This window comes from Rhinolophus sinicus, linkage group LG04, assembly GCF_036562045.2.
Source record: "Rhinolophus sinicus isolate RSC01 linkage group LG04, ASM3656204v1, whole genome shotgun sequence".
NCBI lineage: Eukaryota > Metazoa > Chordata > Mammalia > Chiroptera > Rhinolophidae > Rhinolophus > Rhinolophus sinicus.
The window spans coordinates 113805127-113828460 of NC_133754.1; the positions used below are offsets into that span (position 1 = coordinate 113805127).

Here is a 23334-nt window from a genome sequence, read left to right on the forward strand (position 1 = left end):
TCAATAACTGAAAACTATCTTGCTGATAAATTGGGGAATCTACTGTTTCTGTTCATTTAGCCTAACGAACAATAATAAATAAATCTTGTGCTGTGGCACAGAGACTTGCCTTGCACTAGCTTCAGTACCACAGCCACTGGGGCTTTGGGACCCGCATGTAGTGTGGACTATATGGGCCAACTCACACCTGGGTTTCTGGATTAGAAATAAGGTCCTGACTCCACATTATAAATCTTGCCAACAACAAACTTGTCATTCATTAGCAAGTACCTGACTGCCCAACAACGATAGTTTCCCTAACACATGACAGCTGTTTTTCCAACTATACTCTAAACCCAAATAGAACAAAATAGTCATAGTCTTGAAGGGATTGAGGACAGGATGCATCTTTCTGTACCTCAAACTCCTTCCTAAAAATTTCCACAACAGTTAAGCAGTTTCTTAATGGCAGCATTCTGTTTTGGAAGGCTAATTATTTCTGTCAAGCCTAAAGATACCTGCACAAAAACAGGTATTGCAGTGTAAAGAAGAAAACCACTCTATATCCAATTTAAGGGGGTGGGGAGGGGGCGGGAAATCCAGTCAGTGTTATCATCAAACACCCAAATTCAGAGTTTGGAAGCAAAGAACAAGTAAAAAAAGTATTTCTATTTTGATGACCCTAATGATACAAGGAAGGTTCCCACTGAGAAAAATCCCACGGGGCTCCCTCCTTCTGAACTGCCAGAAGTGCAGTCATAAGCAAAGCCCTCTGCTTTCCAGGACTCAGATGGGGATGGACTATCTAAGGCTGCGAGAGATGGCCGAAAGTTGTAGAACGAAATCTGTCCTCTTCCATTTGCTTTGGTGGGAATTCCATCCAGGGAAAGCCTGAAGTAGGGCGCCTGGGTCGGAATGTCATGGTTTACATTTCACTTACCATCCCAGATATGCTACGGGGCCCAATTCTTCCATCATTTCATACAACACATAAAGTACAGGGGACCGAGATTTACTTCACACTTCACTTGTCAATGGATTCTTAAGTTACCTCAAAAGTCCATAAAAATGCCACGACTCTTCAACAGGGGAAGCACGTCTCTGCTGAGAGGACCCCATCAAAGAACACAGTCTGGGAACCAAGCCTCACCCAGATAAGAACCCCAAGGATGCAAATGGCAGCTCTGCATCTAGTATGTTTCAAATAATACGTTTTCTAATTCCCTCCTGTCAGTTTGTGATTAACCAGATTTACTACCATTTTAGATTACACCCTAGTCAATCCAGAGACCCACTGGGAGGCAATGAGTTGGGCAGTTTAGGAGTTGGTGGGTAGAAGGAAGGGCGGGAGGGAGAGGGAGAGAAGGGAAGAAAGAGGGGAAGATGAGCAAAGGGATCAGGGGTGAAGGACAATGGAGGAGGGAGGAAGCATAAGGGGTCCTGGGAATCAGTGAGGGACAAAGAGATAGTATTCTAATAGAATCTCATGTGTACGATTCTTTAGGAGTCTCACATAGCTTGAACTCCTTCAACTTTTTGTCAAAATGTTGTCAAAATAGTGCTGAGTTAAAATACTCTATTTCTGTAAAATGGCCTCTATTAAAATCTGGTCCCCTTTAAAATACTTTAAAGATATTTCCATACTTGTTTTACAAGCTAGAAATACTTTAAAAATCACACACACACACACTCCGCCCCAGGAGAGTAGACTACCCTTCAGTGGCTAAATCTGGACAGACTGCTGTCACGAAGTGGGGGCAGCCACGAAAGCAGCCCCTTCTGCTGCAGAACTGTGACCTCCCCCCACCCCACCCCAACTCAAGAAGAAGGGCAGACAAGTTACAGCTCAGCTAGAGTGGACAGAACCCTGGGGTCATGGGGAGGTCAGCTTTGAAGGAGAAATCCCAATGAAACATAAACATGGCATTGTGGAAACCAGACAAATCTCCCATAGTTTGTCCAGCCAGCGTTAATCTCGCCATCAGCTGTGGTGCATAATCCAAACACCAGGATCCGGCGGTTCATACATCTGGAAGCTGTCATCTTCTGGGGCCTCCAAGCGGCGCTGCGAGCATCTGAAACACCCTATCGCCCAACCTGGCTTCTAAACTTGTTGGAGGGTGAGAGAGGCAGACAGCACAGCGGTACAGAGGACTCAGGGTCAGCTGCCCTGATAAGGCACCTGAGGCTATTTGTTATTTTTAAAGCGATTATTGCTGGGTGTTCATTTTTTAAATCATTTTTCTCCAGCTATGAAAGAAATACCACAACTGCTTCCAGCTGCGTGTGTGTGCCCATGACTGAAATCTAATCAATACCCATCCAATAAACAGACTCCTAATTTTTAAAAGTGCAACAGGAAACCAAGGAGCAAGAAGGAGCTGCATTGCACGGTTTTTCTGTCCCTTGTGAAATGCACCCAAACTAACAGCCCTGAGAGCAGAAACTGGGTGATAATCTTGGAAAGAGCAGTAAAAGCAGAGCCCATCTCTCCTCTTCCTGGCTGACATGCCTCAGTCCCCGGCTGTCCCTTTGGTCCTGCTGCATAAGGGCACCTGGGGAAACGTAGTTAGTGACAGAAACACCTGGAGGAGAACCAGACCACCAAAGAGCTAATAATGTGCTATGTGAGCTTCCGAAAGGAGCTGTGATTTTAATACGAACAAAGGCCAGTGGTGTCTTTCATTGCTTTTTACAAGGTTACCTTCATGCTAAAAAACCCTCAGCCTACTATAGTTGAAATACAACAAGGTTTATCTGCAAAATTAAGTTACCTGAGGGAAAAAATTTATTTGAATATAAAGCTTTTTTTCTTTCTTCTATGGCCTGCCCCCCACCCCAACTTGTCATGGTGTCTATTTGATTTTTGATGCAATTCTCAGAAAAATCAAAAATTTAAATTAGAATGGGGAAAAATTAGTTAAATAAGTCAGTAAATATGGGGATGGGGTAGGAGAGTTATCTTAAAGAACACATCTCTTTTGCATTCACAGCAATATATGTGCAGACACAGCTCCATCCTAATAAAAGCCTTCCACTGCACTGCATGGGTCTGCCAATCGGAGTCTATTATCTAAACCAGTGGTTCTAAATTGGGCAATTTTGTGCATACCCCCACACACACACGTTTGGCAATGACTAGAAACATTTTTGGTTGTCACAGTGGGAGGGTGCTACTGGCATCTAGTGGGTAGAGGGCAGGGATGCTGCTAAATATCCCACAATGCACAGGACAGCTGCACAGTGGAGAACTATCCAGCCCCAAATGTCAACAGTGAGAAAATTTGCTCTAAACTGAAAGGATGGCGAAGCTTAATTATCTCCTACCACTACCAAGGACCACGAAAGCATAATGCTGGCAAGGTAGGTAGTACAAACTGGAGAGCACTTATAAACATCAAGCAGGCATTTAAACAAAATTCTATTTTCCCCTTTGGAAAAAAAAAAAAATCAAAGCCACAACTTGTGTCCTGCGCTGATACCGGCCTCCAGCGATGTTAATAAAGAGGTGATATGGATTCATGTCAAGGCTCCTCTGGCGTAAAGGAGGCCAGGGGCTATGCGAGCTTTGAGAAAAAAACCAAAGGGCTCCAAGAGATAAATGAAAGGTTCTGTCACTGGGACAGCGTGACAACAAACTTGTGTCAGAGAGAGTTGGAGTGTGTGTGGGGGTCGATATTAAGGGAGACAGGAGGATAAAAGTGCTAAGCAAAAAAGAAAGCCAACAGGGAAATAGACAAGACTGAAAATAAAGCATTTCCCTTCTGTGCCTAGAAAGGTGAGATCCAGGCAAAGTGCTCTGTACCAGGGAGAGCAAGAGAGGCCAAAAACGCTACTGCAAATCATGAGACAAAGATTGGCTTAAAAAAAAAAAAAAAGAGCTGGCAGCCCCCCAGTCAAAAGCCCGCATCAGAGACCTTCTTGCCATGTTCAAACCTCAAGGCTCCCCACCTCAAACCTGAGATTCCAACCAAAGGCAAGCACTGGGAGTTCCCCGGGAGGCCACACCCGTCCTCTGAGCCTTTGCCCATGCCATTCCTTGGAATGCCCCATCACACACCCCCCTCCAGCCCCTGTGCTTGGCCAAGGCCCCCCTCTTTGGGGCTGTCGCTGCCATTCAGTCAGTGGTCTGTGTGCCTGCTGGGTGCAGTTCCTGAAGGGAAGGGGTGATGGCCTTTCACCCCCCTTTCTCTGGAGCTTTGGGCAGTGCCTAGCGCAGAGCAGGCACTAACATTAGGTGCTGACTGAATATTTTTACTTTTAAATAACAACTAGTCTCTCCCAGGCCTTGCTGCCATTGGTGTGTGTTTGAGTAACAGCAAATATCCACGACATCATTCCACATTTCCTTCTTCCAAACTTCAGGATTCCATTCCCAAGTGAGGTAGATTTGACATTTTTGACTTGCCCTAAGACCCAAGCTAGCATCTAATATACACTGACAGTTTTTTTAAAAGGCAATCATTGTATGAACATTTTAACAACGGAATCAAAGAATTCTTATCACCAATGCCATGAAAAAATGAGACAATCTTCCTTATCTAGCTTATATTGGTCTGCACATTATGGCCAGTGTATTTATAAAGCCACAGTTCCCCAGCACATTTAACAAGGCATGAAAGTCAAATCAAAGGATACCTTTCATTGCTGGTTATATTAAAAAGATAACATTATTTTGGTAGATACGAGGATGCATGAAGTAAGTCTGTGCATACACAATCACATAAGCAAGTGGATATATATATATATATATGTATGTGTAAGTATGTATGTATTCGTGTGTGTATATAGTATAACATAATGTCTTCAGTTGTTTTTGTTTGTGATAAATCTGCATATACATGTCATTTTTTTAAATCACAGGAAAACAGCATTTTCCCAAACTGTGCCTCAGCATTCCTCTTGCCTTAAGATCTCTTATGCTTTCTTGTCTTCTGTTGCTTTTTAACTAGGGAAATATGCAACCTCCATTCACCCCATTCATTTATTTAGTGTAGTAGCAAGTACCCTGTTTACAGCCAGAACATTTACAGTCCCTACTAAGAAATCACCATCTAACAGACTTCTTTGCTGATAAATGATGATGAATTTATATAAGAGATTAAAGTGCAAAATTAACCTAAATTCTGAGTTGCTACTCATTTTACTCAACTACAGTCTAAGACAGCAGGGGAATTCTTACTCCTCAAAACACATGCTCACACTCCTTACTGCTGACATGAACACTAAATTTAATATATCATCAACAAAACCTCTTAAATTAAAATTATAGAATGGAATGGTGGCCTCCCTGGTGAGGTTTACTTGCATTTATGAAAATGTTGCTTCTTTCACAGGGGAAGAATCTCGCATACAGTGAATGAATGGATGAATGAATGACAAATTAAAGTCAACAGGAGACCAAGTTGGCTTAAGTCATGAGTAATGTCATGGTGGTCACGGTGACATAGAAGATCCATAGTTTATCATATAAAACGGGACAATAATTCAGTTATATATAAATATTACATAAGCTACCATGTTATAAAAATAAAGATAATAGCTACTTTATTGAGTTGTAAGGCATGTGACAGTAAGTAATAAATGGTAATGGTAGTTGCTCAACAAGTCATAGTATTGAGTAGATAAGATTAGTATTTGGCTGGAGAAGCTGTGAGGTACACTGAAACTGCCAAAACAGAAATGGCCAGGAAAACAGCTCCGAGGACAAAAGCAGGCAAAATGAGTGCCATCTCAAGTGTGTCATTCCCTAACACTCCCTTACTAAGATGGAGCCCTGTGGGAGCATTTTCTCCTCCTTCCAGGAATTGAAATGAGTTGTATAATGCAGAAACATAGTTGCTTCTAGAAATACACAATGTCAAGAAAATAAAATCACAGTACTTCTCTTTAAACTCGTTAAAGGTCTACTGAAACGTCTTCCTCAAAACAACAAAAAATGATCTTGTCATCATCATCACCAACACCCAACAAATTTGTTGGACCACATAGTGTAAAGCGAATGTGTGAACAGACCTAGGGGTTCCCTCTGCTCATTTCATCCCTTGCTCTGTCCTAGAACCTATGGTAGCTCCCCACAGCCTAGCCAATCACATAATTTCCAAACTACAGCCCTGCTGTCCAGGGCCCACCTGAGCTACTGCACCCCATTACTACTGGGGGAGGGGGAGTCCCACCGCCATCTGTCTGCTCAGCTTGGGCCTTCAGCTTTGGCCTTCGCCTGACCTCCTTTTGAGCTTCTTCCTAGAACTAACTCTCTCTCTCTCTCTCTCTCCAGGTCACCCTAGTTTGCCGTACCACCTCCAAGGAAGCTTTTCTTTTTTCACTGTTTTCCATTTAACTTTCTCAGCCCACTTTCTGTGAGCTCAAATTTAGTGCAAGTCCATCTAATTCGAGTAGTTTTAAGTCCATGAATTTGTGCTCAGGGAATGCCTCCCACGCTCTGGGGTCCCTTACAGTGCCTGGCACATTGCTAGGGATGGTACAGGTGCCCAGTAAATTTCCTGCTAAGACACCATACATGGTGACTAAAACCCTTCTTTTATCTACCAAAAACATTGACGTGCTAAACTGAGGTAAATTAACCCCCATGGATTCTATCCAAATAACACTTTCGTATTAATTACCAAGCTACTTAAGGCAAGAATGTTTTCTGGTTTTAATTATTTGCACTATTATTTTAATTGTCATTTCTCAACTAAAGACTCTACCATATGCTTGCAAAACACTGAAAGCTGAATCTTCACAAACAAAGCAAAATCAACAAAAAATATTCTCCAAGGTTAGTTCTCCAACAGCATTCTGAAAGGAATCAATTATGCATGTAACTTAGGCTTCCACATTTTGTCTTAGGTAGCTTTCATTAGGAAAGCTCCACATTTCTGGTTTGAAATATCTACATAATTACCTCAAGTCCCTCCCCCCATCCTATTTTAAGAGACCCAAGGCAGTGTTTAGAGGTTAAAATGCTTCCAAATCGCAAGACTGTCACTTTCCAAAAAGAATTAAAAAACAACCAACAGAAAACAAAACCCAAACAAAAACAAACAAAAAAACCCGTATCACCAAAAGAATGTAAAATGTTTGTGGGGGAAGGGGGATCTACTTTAAATTTACAACTGCTTAAAAAAAAATTTCAAGAACCACCCCCTCCAAACTGAGGAATGCAGATAAAAGACTGGCAGAACCCCCTTGGAGAGCTCCTGTGGCCCCTCCCTCCAAACCCGTGTTCTTAGAACACATTTCTTCATTCAGCCTGCAAAACGCAGCCTTTCCCCAGAATAATTCCATTTATAAAGCCCCCACCCGCGAGGAAACATTAATCTACTTTGCAAACATGCGTTCCAGTCAGTGCTTTACTGTTTTTTTTAACTCCTTCCCCCATCCCCCCACCCTTTTTTTTTGTACCTTGAGACAAATGTTTTTTTCCCGCGAGTTGAAAGCTGTCCAAAACCAGGACCACACACGCCGCCGCCTCCGCAGGCCCGCGCTGCTCCCTCCCCCCGCCCTCCCCAGCGCGGCGGCAGCGGCCGCCGGGGGCGCGCACACTCCCTCCAGCCGGAGGGGTGGCCTTTCCCTGCCTTCCCCCTTCTCCCTTTGGACGCGGTGGGTGGGGGTGGGGGGACGGAAGCCGAGGACCAGAGCCAGGAGCCGAGTGGCCTGCCTGTGGCCGCGTCTCTGGGCGCGGCGGAGGCGGGCGGCGGCGGCTGCGGCCGCGGGCCCCGAGGCCCCCGGCCATGCAGTGGTCCATTCCGCGGAGGGGCCCCGCGCCCCCGCCGGCCCGCCCCCGCCGCTCTCTCCCACAACACCTAGCACAGCGCAGCGCCCCGAGTAGATTACAGCGCGGCCTTTGTCGGACGGGCCTGGCTCCGGTCCAGGCGCGCAAACAATAAACAATTCCCCCTGGTGCAGGCAGGGGTTTTCGCTCGCCACCGAAAGGCTCTAGGTGTACGCTGGCAAATATCTTTATCAATTGGAAGAAAGGGTAGTAGGAGCCCGGGGTGGGGGACGGGAGGGCGCCGCACCGGGCGCTGGGTCTCTTACCTTCCACCCACAGTTCCTCCACGTTGGTCTCCAGATTAGCTGCCTTTAATCCCACAGCGAAGGCCCCAAATATGAGGAGGCCCACAACCAAGAATTTGCCGCAGTTCTTTTGAATGTAACAACCCAGTTTAAATAAGAGTCTCTGAAACTTCGCTCTCAGCCACAGCGGCGCTTTCCGGCCAGTAGCTTTCCCCTGAGGATGAAGCAGAAAGGAGTGGTAAGCGTCGGGGAGTCACAGCCTGCGCGCCCACGCTCGCTTGCGCGCACCCGCCCGCGGATCCTGCGACAGCGGTGGATAGTGCCCAGGAGGCTCCCTGGCCGGCACGAGAGAACGCGAGCGGCTTGGGGGGTGGGGTGGGCTGCTTAAATAAAAAACGGGCTGCAGCGTGGGAGTTGCACCTTGGCGACAGCAGGGGCGCCCCCACGCGTGGCCTGCGCAGCATCCCTGAATGCAACATGGGGAGCTGGGGGGAGGGGCTGCAAGAACACGTGAAGGGTAAGATGAGGCACAGAACACAGAAATCATTCAACACAGGCAATAGCCACGCGGGACTTGATAGGGGAGGGGCTGCGTAGTCCTGTGATGGAGCACAACTTCTCTGAACCAGCAAAGCTCCGCTCCCTTCCCCGCAAATCCTGCCCCACCCTTCATCCCTCTCCGGGTACCCTGGCGGGGACGCGGGCTGAGGGGCGAGCGCGCTTTGGGAACAATGTAGTGCAGGATCCCCCACCCTGATCCCTCCCGGCGTGGAAGTAAGGGGATCCACGTGGTGAGCGCGGCCACCGGAGCTAACTCGGGATCCATTTCCATAGCGTTGGGAGACGCTGTGTGAGCTGAATTAGGAAGTGGGGCAGCCATCTGCAACTTACGACAATATTTGTGATCGGAAGAGGGCAGCCACATGGATCTTTCCCTCCTCTCCCTTCCCTTCGGTTTAAATGTAAAAAGCAGCGGAGTGCACAGGGGAAGGGCCCAGGCCGGCGCAGGCGGGGGTCCTGGCTGGGCGCTGGCTGCTCCCGGCGGCGGCGTTTCCCCGGCGCTGGCCGCGGCCCCGGCGGGCCCCCGTCTGGGTGCTCGCCTTCTCCGGATTCCACACATTTCAGCGAGCCTCGTAAACACAATGAACCCGGCCGCTCCGCAGACCCGGACCAAGGATTTAAGGTGGCAATTTGTTTACAACTTTCCCTTTACCCCTAGACTCTGAGAAGAATTGGCTTAAAAACTGGAAAATAAGAGGGGAGATGCCCTCTTCCGAGGATAGTTTTTAAGGGAGCAGAGATTTCATGCTCAACAAAAGCAAAACCGGCTGCCAAAAAAGGAAACCACCTTTATTTCGGCTCCCTCCCCCCTTCTTCTCTCCGCCTCTCAGTACTCCGCCTCCCCCTCCAAGATGTTAAGAAATGTGGCAGCATTACAGGGCTTTGGGCTGCAAATAGGGGCAGGGGCCCGAGAGGAGGGGGCACCGAGGCAGGGGGCACCGGGCAGTGCCGCGCTGCGGCCGCCCTCGAGGTGGTCCACTGTGGACCGCTTTCCAGTGCTCCGGAAAAGGCACGCTGGGGAGGGCGCGTACACACTCACACTCACACACACACACCCTCCACCCCCTGCGGACCTCAGACAGCCCTTTCCTTCCAGGACCTGAGGGTGGGTTTGAATTTTTCAATCCCCGCTTGTCTGCTTCTTTTCCTGAAGAGGTGTGTGTATGTGTGTGTGAGAGAGAGAGAGAGAGAGAGAGAGAGAGAGAGTGTGTGTGTGTGTGTGTGTGTGTGGCGGGGCTACCCCAAAGAGGAAGAGGAGGGAGGAGAGAGTGGGAGGAGAGGAGTCTGAAATGCACCTTGGAAATCTGCTCCAGAGCGAAGGCGGCGTCGCAGTAGCTGGGCCGGTGCAGATAGTCCCGGTCCGGCGCGGCGTGGCGGCGCAGTCCCCCGGTCCGTCTGCGCCTCCCGCCGCCGGCCGGCCGGCCCGGGGCCCCGCTGCAGCTGCCGCCGCCGCCGCCGCGGTCCTGGGGTTCCGCGGCGTTACCAGCCGAGGCCATGTTGCCGCCGCCGCCGCCGCCGCCGCCGCGGGAACCGAGGTTTCCCGGGCGGCCCGGCGCGCTGTTGCCGCCGCTGCGGGCTCCCTGCGCGCCCCGGCGCTGGGCTCGCGAGGACGCTGCTGGCCGCCGGCAGTTCGGGCTGGGGCTCCGGTTGACAGACCTGCTGCTGCTGCTGCCGCTGCTGCTGCTGCTCACACGGCGGGCGCTGCTGCCGCCGCGGCCGCTGCCGGGGAGTCAGACCCTGCGCCTTCCATTGCCACATTGCGCGGGGGTCCCGAGGTCTCTGCGGCCGCCGCTGCCCACATCCAGTTCTCGGGAGCGCGAGAACCGGCGCGCAGAGCCAGCCTGTCCTTCGGGCGCTCGCTCGGCGCTCCTTGAGGTCCCCGACTCCCCCTACCCGCCCCCCGCCCCGCTCCGCGACCCCTTCACTGCAGAAAACGGCAGCAAATCCCCGCCGCTCCCGCCGGCCTCGCTGGCTCTCTCGGCGCCTCCCGGGTCGCCCGAGCAGTCGCGGAGGACAAGCGCAGAGCCGCTGCCGCAAGGTCCGTGGGTGCCCGGTGGGTCTCAGCGCTGCCGGGCCGGGGCAGCAGCCGCTCCCGCGGCGGCTGCTGCTGGCGGTGGCGGCTCCTGAAGTTGCTGCTTGGGCTGCTCGGGCTCTGGTTGCTGGGCTCGCGGTGGCTGCTCGATCCCGGATTCTGCTTTCTTGTGCTCCTCGCCAACCCGCTGGACCATTCTGCCCCCGTGCAGCGCGCCTCTCTCGCTCCCGGGACCTGGGGACTCCGCTCTGTGTGTGTGCAGCGGGCAGCGGCCGCAGCAGCTCCTTGATTCAATAGATGAGATGGAAGAAGAAAAAAAAGAACTCTCTCCATTTGGAGAAAGAGGAGGAGGAGGAGGGGAGGGGGTGGAGGGGGAGAGAGCGAGCGAAAGAGAAAAAGGCTGGAGCTCCCGCCCCTGGGGCTGTCAGATGGCTTGGGTTTCTGCGACGCGATTGGCTCACGGAGGGCAGAAATTACTCAGCAAACATGACTATTATTAGCTGCTTAGCAACAGCTCACCAAAGTAGAGAGACCACCCAGGTAGGCAACCCCAGTGAGTGCATCCCCGGCTTCGGGGGGAGCCTCCGAGAGCGCCAACCTTCTCGCATGCAATACTTCCATTAAGGAATGCTCTCTCCCTCCCTTTCTTTTTTATTCCTTTTCTTTTCATCAGTGTCTTCTTTTTGTAGACGCTTTTTGAGCGCGCACACACACTCACACACACATAAACACCCACGAGCATTTGCCTCGCGATAGGCACGGGGGAAAATGTAATATTTTTTTAAGCGCTTAAACAATTTCTGAAATTCCTCAAAGAAAACCCTTTCAGAGGCACCTTGGCCTCAAGCTGCAGCAAATACTGGGAGGTCCGGCTTGAATTCCCAGGCCTGCACCAATAATGACAGGGTGGTGGATAGTGCGCCAGTTTGTGCCAGATTTTTTTTTTCCCTCCTCTTTTATAACTAAAGAGAAGACTTAGGCTCTCGCAGGGAACAACGCCCAGCATTAAGATAAACAAAATGGAAAGTTAAAGAGGAAAGTAAGGACGTTGGGAAAAGCAACCCTCTCTTAAAATCCCCCCCCATCCCGCTCCCCCACAAACCCCACGGCAGCACAGTCCTGGTTTGAAGGAGGCAGTGTTTTATAAACGTGGAATCCAGACACCGAAGCATTCTCATGGAGGCAGAGGCGTTTTTATTTGAATCTTTAATGTGACATATGTAAAAGAGAAACTGCAGAATCCTTTTAACAACCCGGAGAACCGAAATTGTTTCCTTGAGAAAGAAGTTTTCTTGACTATTGGATTTATTTGGGCTTAGGCTCCCCCCCTTTTTGTTTTTTTATTAACCACGTCCTTATTTAAAAACAAAACGTCTTTTAAACTTTTTCAAAAACTGGTACACATCCTGTTATATTTAATAGCATGACGTAGGGGAGAATAAAGGCTTTGATGTTGGATTCATCGAAACAAATTGTGAGCTGATTGCGAGGACTTGTCTGGACACTGTGGCCAGTGTCACCGAGACATCCCGGGGCTTCACTTCCCGTAGGGGGAGAAAACACGCGACTCTTTGAGGTGGGTCCTGAGGCCATAGTCAAATTAAACTGTCTACATAGCTTCGCTTTTTATTTAAAAATTAATTTTTGGACCGTGGATTTGTTTTTCTTACGTTTGCAAGTTAAGTTCTTCCTTGAGCTAGGATCCAGACCCACAAACCCTCGATTCTGTATTATTTTAGTATTTGTTTTTTACTTTTTTTTAAAAAAAAAAACGGCGTTGAACTGCAGAGGGACCCACGGCAGCAAGAAGCCGACTGAAGCCGTGAAATGGGGCCGTGTGGCTTTAAGATGCACACGGTGTGTGTTCATTGAAAAAAAAAAGAAGAAAGAAAGGAGAGGAAAGAAAGAAACCCAGATGGAAAGGGGGAGGAGCGGGTTAGAGGGTGGAGCCCACGCAGCCACGTGACCCAGGGCCGGGCCGGCGCGCGCTCGTTGGCCCGGAGGCCTATTACGCGCGCGCCCGAGTTCCGGGACTCCCCGCGTCCGCGCGGCCCCGGTCAAGGAGGTAGGGAAGTCCGTGCGCTCTGCTCGTGCCCGGCGGTCTCCACATCTCCAGCGCTGCCTCCCAGGAGCCCAGGGGAGGCGCGCGCCCCGCCGGCGCGGACGGACGTGCCGGACGCGCCGTAGTACATTCCTGAAGGCGGTCCGGCCCCCTTACGTTGGCCAATGCCCGCGCGGCCTCCCCCTGGCTGACCAATGGGTGAGCGCACGGATCCCTTTCCATTCAGCGGCCCCGCGGCCGCGGCCGGGGCAGGAGAGAGACTGCAGCGCCGCCCGCCCGCCACCCGGTCGGCCCACGCGGCTCCCGTGGGGGGTCTGTCGGCCAGCCCGCCCTCTTCCTTCCTCTTCGGTTCCCCCTCCCTCTTTCTTTCCCTCTCCCTTTCACCCCTTTCTCCTCCTCCCGGATCTCTCTCCTCTCTACCCAGCCTCGCCACCTTCCCTCTATAGCTTTTCCTCCTTCCTGGTCTCACTGGGAGACCCTACCCCCTGAATCCCTAACCCGCAAAACGGTGTGCAGTACCCCGCGGCGGGGTAGGGTGTCCCATAGAACACAGAGACAGAATAAGTGCCTAAGGGTGTGCAAGAGATCAGGACCGGAGTACCCAGCCAGCGCGGAAATTCAAAACTCCGAAGGAGCACGTGATTTTGTGCGCGGCTCTGGGAAAGGCTGCTAAAATCGAGAAGGGAAGACGAGCACCGTCCAATGAAAATGGTACTACGTACATTGATAAATAATATTGCAGGAGGATTGGGCTCGACACATAGCAAGTTTAATCTTTGAGCGAAATCCTGATCTTTATTGTTTGATAAATAGCAGAAATCAGGAAGGTGATTTAATGTTCTATCTGTTTTTGTTTGTTTTGTTTTACTGAATACTTCTACAGACGTTTCAAGTCAAACCATTTAGTGCTTGCCGCTGGAAATTACTTTTTAAAGACTTGAGGGTGGTACCCCTAGTTTTCCATGTCAGTCTTTTTATATTTGATGTGTGCTTTATGGCAAGGGAACCATGTAGCCATAGACAGGTGGCTATGTTTGTCTTTTCAAATTTCTTTACAGCGTCTTAGATCAAAATATAAGTTCTTCCTCCCAATCTTTTATGTATAGCAATTTCAGTATAACTACTCGGATTATGGAATTCTAAAATGTAATTATAGGCTACGTACACACATCTTGGTTCCCCATTACTCTCGGCACGCAGCTACATATCCTCTCGTTCTGGCTGCTGCTACATGTGCGCCATTTCAATGGCAAACCCTATTCCACTCGGGCTTGTTTCCCTCGGTTTGACTTAATTCGTAAACGTTTTGAGCATTGATCTCGGGGGTTTTCAGCGCCCTGAGCCCCCTCACCCGCTGTTTGATAGGTTAACTTTTCAGCATCTCAGACAATGGTCCCGGCCTGAAAATTCTACCAATCAGTTCCAGGACGCGGTCCCCAACCTGGGCTCTAACAAGCGCTATCTTAATCTCCCCACCCCCACCCGCCGCTTTCCCTGTGGTCTGCTTTTTTCATACACAGAGATGAATTACTTTGAGGATCTAATTGGCCTAGTTTCTGTAACGTTTTAAGAAAGGGAAGAGAAGCCTGCTCGACTTGGGTGGTCAGGGCTGAGGCTGCCCCCAATTTGCCTCATTGCTGATGCATGCGAGTGCGACATTCCCAGCGATAATGTTGTTCCTAACCAATCTGCCCTTATTTACATTTGTAAGCATTGTCGCCTTTAATATGCATGCCCAGTGCAGGGGACCGCTGAGCCACACCGGGTTTGTTAACTTCAACTAACCACAAGGATTCCCCAGACCTGAGATGAGGCTAAGTGGAGGAGCCAGGCCAGCAAAGGTGTCTGTTAGGAAGACAGACAGTCCATTTTAATGGCCTTTCTGCAGCATGGTTCCCCTCGTGAGAGTAACCAAGTAAGTGAGAGCTTGTGGCCTTTTTAACCACCTGGAACTGCTGGCCCTCTTTGGAGCAACAGCTGAGTGTTCCATTTCCCCTTTCCAAGTAAAGTTCATCTCAGTGCATCAAATGTCATTTTGGTCTCCCAATCATGATCTGAGACTATTGGAGTCTGTCATTTAAAAAACAGATTCCTTAAACTCTTACAATATGATTCATTCATATCTTCTCCATGCTCTGCTCCAATACTTCAAATATCCATGGCCATGACACACACATCTCAAAAATGACATCCGATTATTCAATGATGACACTGAAATAAAACATCTGCCCTTTATGTTTGGACATTCCAACGATAAGCAATTGTGGGAGCTGGACTTGGTGGAGTAATGAGAAACCACAGTAAGATTTAACTTTTCACTAGTTTCTCAGATCCAAACAAATGGGTCTTTTTAAAATCTAATGTAATTTAGCTCATTTTTGCAGAGTACAAATGAATAAAGGGGTAAATGTATTCTAGTAATTTGACTCTTGGACCATGTTTTAATTTTGTCTACCTACTTTAATACTGGCTCCACAAATGCAAAGAATTGCAAACATTACATTAAGTTCCATAGTATTCCTGTTGAGAAGGTGGGGTAGGGAGAGGAATTGGGGATTTGATGTATATTCTATTTGTGGATGGAGACCCCAGGGTACAGGATGGGCCAGAGCCTGAGCAGTTCAAAGCAGGTACCTTGGATAAGAGTTGAGTCTTGACTCAATTCAAGCCAGTATGCCATCATCCACATTTTTTTGGCTCCCTAAGAATGCCTTAGTATTTCTCATTGGCAGCTTTTGTATTTACTTAAAAGGTGATGGTAGAAAATGAGTCTAAAAGAAAAATGAGTCTAAAAGGTTGGGGGGGGGGAGGGATGGAGATGGAGATTCAGCAGCCACAGAATGTAAAATCCCTAAGCATGACTCCCCTCCCCTTCTCCCTTCCACCTTCTGTTTCCTCCCCTATTCCCCTTCCCCAAGCTCTAGCCAACTTGTCAAAATAATGCTGCTAATTACCCCTGATCTCCTTTAATGGGAAGTTGCTCCCAATTCCAGAAAGGAGTAAATGAGGGGTCTACAGCACAAACCAGGGAGCACTGGCATTTTTTGAGCTTATAGTGAGCTGGGAAGGGGGTGTGGCAGAGGGGAGATGTCCTAAGAAGGTCCCGGAAATCTCCACATTTATTAGTCCAGGTTCAAATACCAGCTTGAAAAGGGTAATTAGACTTTATGCAGTTCCAAAGCTATTGATATTCTCTTGCTGGGAATGTCACCAAGTGCAGAGAAAATGTTCAGAGACTACAATGAACTTGAAAGAAAACATAGCATTGATCCTTATATTGATTTCCTACCTTCTCTCAATATCTTCTTAGCCACATTACTTTACTCTAATGGATAGAAATGTATTCTGGAAAGACACACACTGAACATTTCTTTCTCCATCTCTGTCTTGCCTCATCTCTCTTTGCTCATCTAATATATCTATATCAAGCTTTGTATTTAGCAGAAGGCACACCATTCATTTCAGTGATCTGTGTCATTGGGTACTGCATGAAAAAGAAGCTGAGCAACATGATCCCTTTGACCCACTGCTGGAGCAACAAATTTATTAGAGATATAGGCATGAGAAATGAAAGGGAAGTAAAACAATTCCAGCTTATTGTGTGTCTTTCTTTCACACTGCTAATCCGGTTTACACATCACGCCTACATGTCTCAATAGGGCTTTATACACTGTGGCAGAGGCGGGAGAAAATAAGAGGTGTGTGTGTGTGTGTGTGTGTGTGTGTGTGTGTGTGAGAGAGAGAGAGAGAGAGAAGGATAAAACAGGGAAGACAGATATATTAATCCACATTGATTTGCCTCATCAGTTTTTCTATCTGTAGAAAGTTGAAGACAATTTGGTAAAAAGAGCCTTCTTTTTTTACCTACAAAATAACTCCAAATGGTGCTAACCCCTATTCAAATAGCTTGCTCGATTATGACTAGATTGTAACCAGAAATTTGATACACTTAGTGAATTTGAAATGAAGGTAATACCCCAAATTGAGAATGGGCCTATTGGTGTCCACCTTGATTCAACATTTTAATATAAAAACTCAAAGGCATTTTACAGTCTTGTGGAAGGAAGCTGGTGACAACTGGAACACACACAACCTCACAATTGAAAGCCCGTGTTTTACAACATGGGTACACAATGCACCTGAGGCAAAAATTTATCCTGAGGTGCCACCCAGAAATAATAAGTTACAGCAACAATGGATGACACCAAAAACATTGTCTTTCTTTGTGGAGGCAATTAATTGCATGTTGAACAACTGGAGCCAAAACAAAAAAAAGTAAAAAACTGAATACCACAAAATGTTGAAAAGGGACTATTGTAGTTCAAGACCTCAGTTATCCAATTATTAAATATTTAGAGCCACCCATGTGGGTCTTTATTATTTATATATTTCCCCTCCCCAGAGAGAAAGGAAGGATAAAAAGGGAAAATAGCCACCTCTGGGTGTCTTCCAAAGACAACAAACCATATGGTTCTTAGGTGACAGAAAATAAGACTTGAAAACTTTGGACTTACTGGTCATCCATACACCAGGAATCATTTTAAACCTGAACTTAAATCCCTGAGACACAGCACATGTCACCCCAGAGGTATAGTCTCTGGAGATCCTGTGGTTCCAGTGTTGGCACCGGGTCTAAAGGAGTTTGGATCAGTTCAGCCACCTCAGGGCTCCCCTCAGGCTGCACTCAGCCCTGGGCAAGCCGCCCACCTCTTTAATGGATGGCAGGCACCAGAACGCCCGAGTCCGTGGGCGCAAGGTCAACATATACCCCTCTCCTACCCGTGGCCCCTTCATGAACTCAGAAAAGCCCCTCTGGCCATTTCTCCCACCAAGGGTGGGGAAGAGTAGGTTTGAACTCCAGCTTTTGGTAAGGTGCCTCTCTCCTGGCCCTGGGTCCGGACCAGGGTGCCAAGAGTGTGTGCCCAAACCCTCCAAATCGTCCGGCAGGTCTCCACCAGCTCCCCCGAGACCAGAGCACTCGCTCGGGTGCGCGCGCGCTCAGCCCGTGCCCTCCCCTCGGGCGCTGTCACTCTCCGCACCAGCCTTTCCATCCCAGTTCTGCCTTCACTGGCGACTCAGTATCCACCACCAGGCTGAGGAGAGGAAACCAAGGTGGCGACCCTTTCAAGCGTGCAAATGGGATCCCAGGCGACCCCCTCCGTGAGAATTCCCCGCAGAACCGTTCCCCCACCCGGCCCGCCGCTGCCAGCCCCCTCCGCGCCCCGCCGGGCCGCCTGGAGGAGGGGGGAGGGCGGGGGCCCAGAGCGTGCGAGCCAGCAAGCAAGCGTGGAGACGCGGGGCCGTCTCCCGCTCCCCGGAGACGCAGCCCACCCAACCCCCCGGCCCCGGCGTGCCGCCCGCCGGGCCCTCAGTCCGCCGCGCGGGGCGCCGGTTCCCGCAGCCCCGCGTCCCCGGGGCGCGCGCCGCGCGAGGGCGAGGTGGCGGCGGCGGCGGCTGCACTCACCATAGCCGGCCGTCAAGCCCTGCCCGGAGCGCGGGTGCCGATGGCGCGGACGCAGGGCTTGGATTTCACATCAATTTCTTTTTGCCCCGTGCCCCCCTTTTCTGGTCCTCCGCTCCTCCGTCTGCTCCCCGTCTTCGTCTACCCCTAGCCTGGTCGCTGCGGTTCTCTTTGTCTTCCTTGTCGTTGTCGTTTTCTTCGTCTTGGTCTTCGTCTTCTTCTCCTCCTCCGTCTTTACAAAAGGAACGGAAAGTGTAAAAACCCCGGCGCGCTGGGCCGCCGGAGGCTTTCGGCGGAGTGCAGCGCGGACTCACAATTACAAGCCTGTTTCTATTAAGCAGTTCCATGGCCCTCGGCGTGGGTGGTCTGCCGCGCCATAGGCAGGACCTGTCAGGGTCACGTGACAGATCCGAAAACTTTACCCCTTTACAATAAACTCAAGGAAAGCAAAGTAAACTCGAGGAACGTGCTATCAGCACAGCCCTCCTGGGTAAACAGGCGCTCCCCTCCCCGCCTTCCTGGGAGGCGCCCAACCCAGCGAGCTCCGGCGAGCCCCAGTCGCCCCCTCCCCGTCCCCCGCGGCCGCGTCTGCGGGGGGCCACGGGGCGGGGGGGGGGTCTTCGCACCACCTCGCCTTCCCCACCTTGTGCTCCCCCACCCCACACACATTATTTGCTAACATTTAGACACTCGCCCGACCCCCGGAGTTGGGGGTGCTGGGGAGCAGGGAACCTCATTTCAGCATCCCCACTACTCCGAGAATTGCGGGGTACCCAGAGCACTGCAAAGGAAACACCATCGTTCCTGTCGTCAGTTCTCAAAGCCCTTTCTGCTCGCATTCCCACGGAAGCCCTGAGAAGCTGGGAACATTCTGGTTGACAGGCCCACAGGCTGACAGGGAGGCAGAGAGCCAGGGAAGCCGGGCAGATAACAAGAGCCTCCCCGGGGAAATGTTCAATGCACCAAGATGTTTGTGGATTCGTGTCCTCTCAGTCGGAGGTCCCTAGGAAGCCGTTACTTCTGACGAGACTAAGGTGGAGTCCCTTAGAAACCAAGATTGGTAGATGGCCGAGGAGTCACTAATTGATATTTGCTTTTTACCCCCTTCCAATTACTGTGGTTTTGGGGGTATGCCACCCAAATGCTCCCACCCACGCTGCCTTCCCAAATGAGGCAAGCTTGGGTGATTGGGTTAGACAGAAGGGCGGTGGGTCCGCGCACATCCGCGCTCAGATCTTGCCCTAAATGAAAGTCCTATCCAGGAGAGAGCTTATTTAACATTTTATCTGCTCAAATGGCAGGGCATACGATTTTACGCACACCTGAAAGGTGCTATTTTAAATGGACAACATTATGAATAAAAATAAATTACAGATACAAGAGAAAGGGTAAGGTAATGTATTGAAACTATCAAGAGTTAACTAGTAGCTAGTCCTTAAGTAAAGCCAGCCTTCTTTCACCTCATTCTGGGCTGACAGTGTGATTAGGAGTGTGTGTGTGTGTGTGTGTGTGTGTGTGTGTACACACGAGTTATTTTTTTAAAAAGCCCTAGGTGTCGCAATTTATCTCCCTCCCTCGAAGCCAATATATCATCCTTTAATAGGGTCATTTAAGTTTCCAGTGTTTGAGTCATATTAAGTAATTAAACATTGGAATTCTGGGCAGCCCTGTGAATTAGGCTGGCCCAGAAAGTCATTTCATACCAATTGACTTTAGTGAAAAATAGTTACAAATGAATATTAGCTGAACATGGATCCTAAGAGTCACAATAATTGGAAAAACCCAACAATATTTCCCTCGGAAATATTACATTTGGTATCATATCAAAGGACTCAATTCATACTCTGCTATGAGCTTGAGTGGGGTGAGGAAGAAGGTATAAATAAACGTATCTCCAAAATAGTGTAGTCTAAAATATGAAAGAGAAGAGGGGGCAAGAAAAAAGATAAACAGCAAAAGGACATTTAAATGGCCCACAGTATAAAGTTGCTAGTGTCTGGGAGGAAAAATTATGCTTTACTCTTTAAGGCTCTTCTGTCTGAATTAATAATCAAATTAACAAGAGACAGATTCGCAGGAGAAAAAACAAAGTTCAATAACATGTTTACCTGCTGTATAAATGAGAGAAACCCAAGAACACTGAGTAACTTGCCAAAATGGCGGAAGCCATCACCTTAAATACCTCCTTCAACTGAACACTAAAGATGCTGGGGGGTGGAGAGTCAGTTATGGGAGGATACCAGGAAAAGTCCGGTAAACAAGGGAAAGAGTGTTATGCAGATTTAGTCTGTGCCTTCTCTATTGATAGTGAAAGCAGGCCAGGTAAAGGAGCAAAACACCCTTACACATGGAGATTTCCCTTACAAATGTAAATGTCCTTTACAAAGTGGGAACTTCCACTTGATTTTTCAGAGCTTCTCCCAGTTGTGCTGTTTCTTAAAATTAGCCAGCCTAAAATAATCAATATCCCAAAGTGACATATTTTGGGGTGGCAAACTCTGTTCCCCTTCAGTAGGTATGGTAATTTTGTGGGGAAATTGCAGCAGAACTTGTGGAGTTTGCTTTTCCTAATTAAAATGAAGACCCTCATGCAAGCACACTTGGCTCCGTGCTCCTTGAGTATGGCCAAGACTGATAATTAGGAGCGGATCCAGGTTTGGTGGGGCCAGACGCTTATGCAGTTTGGGACGAAAAGACTCCTTTAGGCACTCAGTCTCTAAAAAGGATCTCAGTGCTGTGCCTCTCTTCCTTCCACTCTTAGATGCTAGAATGTTAAATTGTCAAGTAGGAGATAGATGTTCTCCAGGGCCCAGAGCCCCATATGTCGTTACTGTCTGGTATTTCTCTGAGACTCCCCACCAGGGTGGGCTCTTTCTCATTAAATAGCTGCCTCCACCCTTCTAAAGTTGCTTGTGCCTCATCCCTTCCTGCAACACCGACCCCAATGCTGCCCAGTTTGATAACCTACTTGGCATGAAGGTGTCAGTGACTGACAAGGCTTCCGGGAACAGAGCTAAACTCCAGCCTGCCCAGTCTGATAAGCCAATTGGCATCAAGGTGTTAATGGCTGACGAGGCTACTAGAGCAGGGGTGTCCAAACTTTTTTCAACGTTTTTCACCAAGGGCCATATGCGGTAAAATATACAAACAGCCGGGCCACTCACTCGAGGTGAAGTACGTATTGCCTCACCTGGTTTGTTTAAGTAAACTAAATATATTTTTGGAATTTGCTGCAGGCCAATTAAAAATGGATCGTGGACCGCAGTTTAGACACTCTGTACTAGTTAACTTGGACTTTTAGAGCCATGCCCAGAGGAATAATTCCAAAGTTGGAGATTTCAGGGACTAAGGAAGGGCCAGATGGAGACATTTGGGGCATTGGAGGAGGGGACAATAGAGGGACCTTTTGAAACAGATCTGAAAACAGACCACATGAGCATGATCAAATCGGTTGATGGGCAAAGAAGGTCATTACTGGCTCTGTTTGTCTTTCTGAATATCTGTTGCTACTTGAGATACCCTTGTTATCCCTGTTACACACACACACACACACACACACACACACACATTCATTCTAGAATCCCCTCCTCTCCGGCTACCACTAAAAGTGAGGTGCTGAAGTACTTTAATTCACCCCCTCCCCCACAGCAACCTCTGGCAACTGGAAGGCTTCAAAGAGATAACTGAGTGTTCAGAAGAAACATTTGTCCACATTTAAGAAGCTTTCTACTTTAAGATGAATGTTACTCTTGCATAAGGTCAGTCACCTTAGCTGTGACTAGTCTTTGATACTGGATCAGACAGATCAAGCTTTTATAAAAAGCAATGTTGCTCAATGTATGGACTCCAATTCTAAGATGAGTACCAACACCCACCCCCTGCGTCCTTCCTGTCAGAAAGATACAGCACAAGCCAAACCAGCTTGTAGAATTAGGGCTTGGAGGACTGGAGGGGTAAGAAATATTTAAGGTGGTAGGTTGCAATTAGGAGACTGAACAAACAATTGAACTACAATGGTAAAAAGTGCTGAAACAGTGCAAGGAAAATTGTTTAAACAACAAGAAGTAAATCAGGATTGCAGAACATGAGAACCTGAACAAACGGCTTGGAAACCAAAAGGGTGAACTGAAACTTGGAATGTCATAAACCGAAGGCTCTACGGAACCCCATTACCAAGTAGGAAGGCCCAAGGAGGCAATGTAGTATTCAAAGATGGGACGACAGTCTCAGGACAAGAAGAAACAAGGAAAGAGAGAACTTTGGAACTCCTTACCTCAAAAAATGCAACTTACCCAAGTTTCTTACTCTTGCAACTGATGTCCACATAGGAACCCCTCTGAGGAGATGAACACCCTATGTAGGAGACCTTCAGGGCAGCCTTGCCAATGAAGCATGTGGTAAGAAACGAAATGCCAAAGATTTCTAAATGGTGAGAGGAAGGTGTGGCCAGGCTGGCTGGCAGTCATGGTGATATGGTGGGTCACGGCCAGGAGAAACAGCTTATTGTCATCAGGCAGGTCAGAAAAAGTATCACAAAGTTCTAACTGTACCTAACAGGACTGAAAAAACAATTAAATGTAGCAAATATGAAAAACAGCTTCTGTCTGACAAAAAGTGCTGTTTTACACAATTGGCATTGTTGCTACTCAGACTTCATTTGTCTTAAGATCAGTGGGAAAGGTGCAGAACGGAACTTCCTTTACTAAAGCTGCGTGATTACAAATGGAGGATTGAGCCAAATGTCATTTCCATTCTGTGAGTGAAAGAGGCTGTGAAGCAAAGGCTCCAGGTGGGTGAGATTTTATTTTTTGTATTGTTTTGGTTGGCTTAACTTTTATTTTTTTATTGGGGTGACAATTGTTAGTAAAATTACAGGTGGGTGACATTTTAGGTGGAAGGTTTGAGGTGTGAGGGGGAAGCTGAAGCAGCCTCTAGCCCTGTTTATGCTGTGTTCTAGGGCCATTCGGCAGTTGTCAGGGCCTGTTGGTGGCTCTGAAAACCCGCATCTGTACAGACAGTGCCACTCCCATGTTGGTGAGGCACAATGGCCTGGAAAGGATGTCTGCCTCTGTTTCCCAATAGCAGTCCCCGTGGGGTGGGCACTTCCCTGGCATCTCGTTGTGGATGGAAGCCTGTTTGGGGGGATGTAAGGGAGATGGGAGCCTGGGTCTGCCTGTCCTGCCATCTGACTCCAGACTCGTGCCATCTGTATCAGTT

The 23334-nt window shown here is 48.7% G+C and overlaps 1 protein-coding gene across 5 annotated transcripts in view; it reads right to left on the reverse strand.

Annotated features, from left to right (window-relative positions):
* PTCH1 (patched 1) overlaps nucleotides 1-18434 on the reverse strand; it is a 68440-nt gene extending 50006 nt beyond the window's left edge. For 2 of the 5 annotated variants that reach the window (XM_074330254.1, XM_019711991.2), the window contains exons 1-2: nucleotides 9858-10417; nucleotides 8023-8215 (exon numbers count right to left, since the gene is read on the reverse strand). In XM_074330254.1, coding sequence (XP_074186355.1) covers nucleotides 8023-8215; nucleotides 9858-10058 — 394 coding nt within the window. In that variant the 5' untranslated portion in view covers nucleotides 10059-10417. Of the gene's footprint in view, nucleotides 1-7386; nucleotides 7509-8022; nucleotides 8216-8892; nucleotides 9129-9857; nucleotides 10418-18120 lie in introns of those variants that run through there. The other 3 variants (XM_019711985.2, XM_019711990.2, XM_019711988.2) reach the window with 3 other exon arrangements.
* Between the last annotated feature and the right edge of the window lie 4900 nt (nucleotides 18435-23334).